At 35.8% G+C, this 4,737-nt stretch overlaps 1 protein-coding gene across 2 annotated transcripts in view; it reads left to right on the forward strand.

The window, feature by feature from the left end:
- The first annotated feature begins 527 nt into the window (after positions 1–527).
- LOC107581964 (AT-rich interactive domain-containing protein 5B-like) overlaps positions 528–4,737 on the forward strand; it is a 15,472-nt gene continuing 11,262 nt past the window's right edge. Inside the window, exons 1-2 of one of the 2 annotated variants that reach the window (XM_016267659.1) lie at positions 528–656; positions 3,597–3,857. In XM_016267659.1, the coding sequence (XP_016123145.1) occupies positions 636–656; positions 3,597–3,857 (282 nt within the window). In that variant the 5' untranslated portion in view covers positions 528–635. Of the gene's footprint in view, positions 657–3,596; positions 3,858–4,737 lie in introns of those variants that run through there. The other variant, XM_016267660.1, reaches the window with a different exon arrangement.

Consider the following 4,737-nt stretch of genomic DNA (forward strand, 5'->3'; position numbering starts at 1 on the left):
AATTTTATATTGTTTATTATATAAATATTTGAATATCAATTTTACGTTTTTAAAACGGGTTCATCTAATTGTTTCTGGAAACGACTTGCTGGCCAACAAGACTAGTGTTTACAGTTGGAAAATGTTCCTTTTCAGAGGAAATCTGCAAATATATGATATATGATATAGCTGCTATTGTATTATTTGAAATAAATAAATAGCACTAAACCTATACATATTTCACGCCACGCTGTTATTGTACATCTTTAGGGGCTCACTCTTTGCTTGATGCATTCAAAATGAGCTATTTCATTAAAAATCAACACGCATGCTCTGTACAGTAGATATAGATTTTGTCTTGAAATGCTGATTTCAAGGCTCCATATTGAAATTGTGTTGTATTTATGATCGCTGTTAGTCACTGGGTTAAATTAAACAGCGAGCATGTTTCCACAAGCAATTTTATGTACAATGCACAACATATATTAAAGTTCTTTTGGCAAATGGAGTTAAGCCACACCTAGATCCTGCCCTATTTTCACAAAAAAGCACAAGGTTTTCTTCAGCTAGGTTTATGTGTGTGCCGGTGCTGTTTAGTACCCGGCTGTGTAACTTGATAGGGGGCATCGAGAGGGATAAGGGAATGTTGAGTTGCAATGGAGCAGAGTACGATACAGGTAAACTGAATTACAACTTTAAATTGTTACTTTGTTGCAGCTCGAGGCGGTCGCGGCGCGAGCTTGAAATTTGCTGCTTTGTTTTTGAAAATTAAAATCGTTATTTGTTAAGCGAGGCTCCCTCGACACGTCGTAATATTTGAAGTTCGCTAAAATACCGAATTGATTTCTACCCAATCAAGCCAGCGCAGACTTGAAAATATTGTCTCGTATTTCGACGAGAAACTTTTATTTGTTTTGAAATGTATTTGGAATTCCCTCGATGCAATATCGGTTTTGTGTAAAAAAATGTTATATCAAGAACGCGTGCTTTTGATATTGCGATTTTTTTTCCGTTAATGATTAATTTCTTTGTGTGTCGTGTTGACTACCTAGATTCTCCCTCTTGCCCCCCCACCCCCACATTTCACATTTGCCAAACAGATTTTGTTTTATTTTCTATTAAAAACCATACGAATGCAGTCCTCGATTTTAAAGCGAACGCTGTAGTGTTTTTATTCACAATCTGTCGACACATTTCCCGATAAAATCTCGCGAATATCAAGCATGATTTTAAAACGACGTGGTCAAGAAACTTGTAGGAAGAGGTAAACTTGGTAGAGCTGCTGATTTTCTTTGTGACTAAGAAGTTTTTTCGTCATGCTTAAGTTATTTGGTCGTTGTATGAGCCGTGATATTACATTTAAAATGTTGTGTTTTGCTAATATAACGTAATATCGATTAGTTATTCCGTTCCTTTTAATATTAATATGGGATTTCTCGTCTCGGCTAAAAATGCTAGACTATAGCAGTACATTTTTGAAATGCTGTATGACACTTTTATGTATGTGGCAGTAGGAAGTTGCTTAAAATATGTTGTTGCACGTATTGAATGAATTCCAGTACGTTATTATTAAGCCTCACAAAGCACCCGGATTGAGGATGTTGTTTATCGCTGTTGTTATTTAAATGATTACACATATCAAATAGACATTTTGTATCGTCCGTAAGTCTAAAATGAGCGTATTGTCATTTGCATACTCATAAATGTAAACGATTTTGGGCACACTAAAAGCTCCAAGGTCATATTATTATTATACATATATATATTATTATATATTTGCCTTTCTAAATCTTTCTCAAGCTCTCCGTGTGTGTGGAATTGGGATGGTACGTTCCACAAACGGTGTTTGTTGGAGTACATAAAGTAAAAAGTTGACAGACATGTATTGTGGTTTAACTGTAGACTAGTTCTCTTTTTTCACCAGTAGGCGCTCGACATGTGGACGCCGAATGTTGTGGCTGGTGATTGGTCGGTTTTTCGGTGAATATGTGGGTTAGCGGTGGGGGTGGGGCGGGGGTGAGGGACCCATGACCGTGTATTACCTCCTGAACTCGTCCTGTGATTGACATATTAAGTTAAAGTACTGAGTATGTCACGTTCAGGCCTCTTATAAGAGGCAGTAGCTCACTGTAACAATGGAAAGCATATGACATACAATGCTGTGCATGTGCAGATCGTGTCCCTTTCCAAAATACATATATTAGGGTAAATGAAATCATTTACAAGTGCATGTTGCATTGTTTATAATCTATTTATGAATATTGTAAGCTATTAAATACGAACAAATTAATACGATTTAAGTTCTTACGGTGCTGTGTTTATTATGTGTCATAATACTCTGTTTTTGCGATGGAAATAGCCAAACCAAAAATAAATAATATAATTGTATGGTTTTAAGTTCAAATATTAGTAACAAACTATATGTAATATTATAATATATATATATATTATCCATACGTACACTGCCCTCATAAAATATATATTATCCAATTAATTGAATTTGTTTCAGATTAATTAATTCCCATGAGCCTTTTGTATTTATATTTAAGTATTTTACCTGTTTGTTTTATTTATTTTTGAGCTATTTTAGTATGCTGATGCAATAACAATAGCTTGTTATATTTTAATAAGGTATTAAAACAACGATAATACAAGTATTAAGACTCACTAATGTAAAAGTAAAAGAATGTATTTAACCCACAGTATTATACATTCATGCTTTTAACCCAAAAAATCAAATAAATGTCATTTGTATTAACTGAATTATCTGTGGTATGTTTAAGATGTCTTCATATGCGTCTTTAAATATTTCATCTCTTTGTTTGCGCTATTCAGTGTAGCCTTCAGTGAGTCACATTTATTGTCCATTTTAGTTTTTATATTTGATAGAAGCAAACCACATTTTGGCACCATTGTTACAGAATTTTTATGTTTTGCTTTCCATAAAAAAATCTTTATGCGTTTTTCCGCTGCTATCAGGCCATTCCTAAGTAGATTAATACATTGGAATGTGTTTTCAACCATGGAAACCAACGAAGACCAAGCAGTTCTGAGTAGGTTATGTGAATGATTAGTTCCTGTGTAATTTGCCTCGACTGTATATTATGTTTTGGGAATATAACTTTTTTTTTGCCTCACATTTTAGCGAAAACACTGATAAAAGTCAGATTATTCTTCCTACCGCTCAGCTGGTTTGAGAAGACTGCAATGCTTGCTTCTCAGACAGATCATTTGAATCATGTGAAGGGTGTTTGCATGTGTGTATTTGAGCTTCATAGTTCGTATGCATACGTTTACTTCCAGAGCTCTGACTGTTATGAAGTGTTTGTGTAATGACAGCATTTCTATTTGCTTAAAATACCTGCACGGGAGCAAATTCCAAGTGAACTATATGAATTGATAAGTTTTTTATTTATTTATTTTTTACCATAGGCTATTTTTAATGCTTGTGAGCTTGTGTAACCTATAATTTTTGTGCTCCGCTATTGTTGAAGGTATTCTAAGCAAATGTGTCATTGTCTCACACAGCTGCAAAAAAGCCATATGTGGGTGACTTTATTCTGTTGTTCTCATAAGTGCAGGTTATTTTCTAACCTATTTGCTCTTGTCTTAAACAGTGGATAGGTGCTCCCAGCTGCCTTCGAGGGTCCTTTGCCTTTTATAAGTCAGTGGGTTGCAAGCAAGCGTCTGGGGGTCCAATGCAGGTTTGGAAGCTTGGGGAGTTCTACTTCATGCGCTGTGGCCCCCAGGAGCCGGTGTGTATAGCGGAGGTTACATTGCTGTGGGAAGATCAGACACAACGCCGCCTGCTGGCCAGTTCTAGACTCTACTTCTTACCTGAGGACACCCCGAAGGGCAGAGCAGTAGAGCACGGAGAGGTGAGAGATGGGAAAAGTTACATAAATAATGTTTGGCTGAAGGAATTCAAGAGTGCATATATCCATTCAAGAGCACCAGATTACTGTATGTTATCATCCTAAATGTAGATATTCAAAATATTATTTATTTATATATATCTATATCTCTCTCTCTCGCGCTCTCTCGCTCTCGCTCTCGCTCTCTCTCTCTCTCTCTCTCGCTCTCTCTCTCTCTCGCTCTCTCTCTATATATATATATATATATGTATGTATGTATGTACACACTGTCTATACTGTATGTGTGTGTGTATATATATATATATATGTGTATATATATTTTAACATTTTGCTGTTGTGTGTTCATAAAAATAAATAGTAAAAACATAACTCATAAAATAAAGCCATAAATAAAGGAAGAAACTTATGGAGTTTTAAAAAATCTGAAAGAAACTACAATAGCGTTAAAGGGATGGTTCAGTGTTTTTTTTTTCTAGGCTTGATTGTGTTTATGGGGTGCAGTTTAACATGTGTTAATGCTTCGTTTTTTTAAAAACACATTATTTTTCACATAATTTACCTTTATTCCACACCGCTCTGTCCCTTCTCTGAGAAACACGCTGATCATTTCCTGTTTTTATGAAGCCCTGCCCTCAGAAATAGGCGATGATTGGTTAGCTAGCCTAGTGTATTGTGATTGGCTAAACCGCCTCTAGTGCGAGTCTAAACGTCCTGCCTCTCACCTCAGCGGCATGTGCTCCGGTTGTATTGTAAACAACGGCATCGTTAATATCGCTTATAAGTTTGAGCCCGATTGAGAAGCAGAGGATATTATTAAAGAGGATCGTGCAGAACCTGTGCAAGCACGGCTTTTAATGGTAGGCCTATGTTTTTTGTTTGTTGT

Source organism: Sinocyclocheilus grahami, unplaced genomic scaffold, assembly GCF_001515645.1.
Source record: "Sinocyclocheilus grahami isolate Dianchi unplaced genomic scaffold, SAMN03320097.WGS_v1.1 scaffold39.1, whole genome shotgun sequence".
Classification (NCBI taxonomy): Eukaryota; Metazoa; Chordata; class Actinopteri; order Cypriniformes; family Cyprinidae; genus Sinocyclocheilus; species Sinocyclocheilus grahami.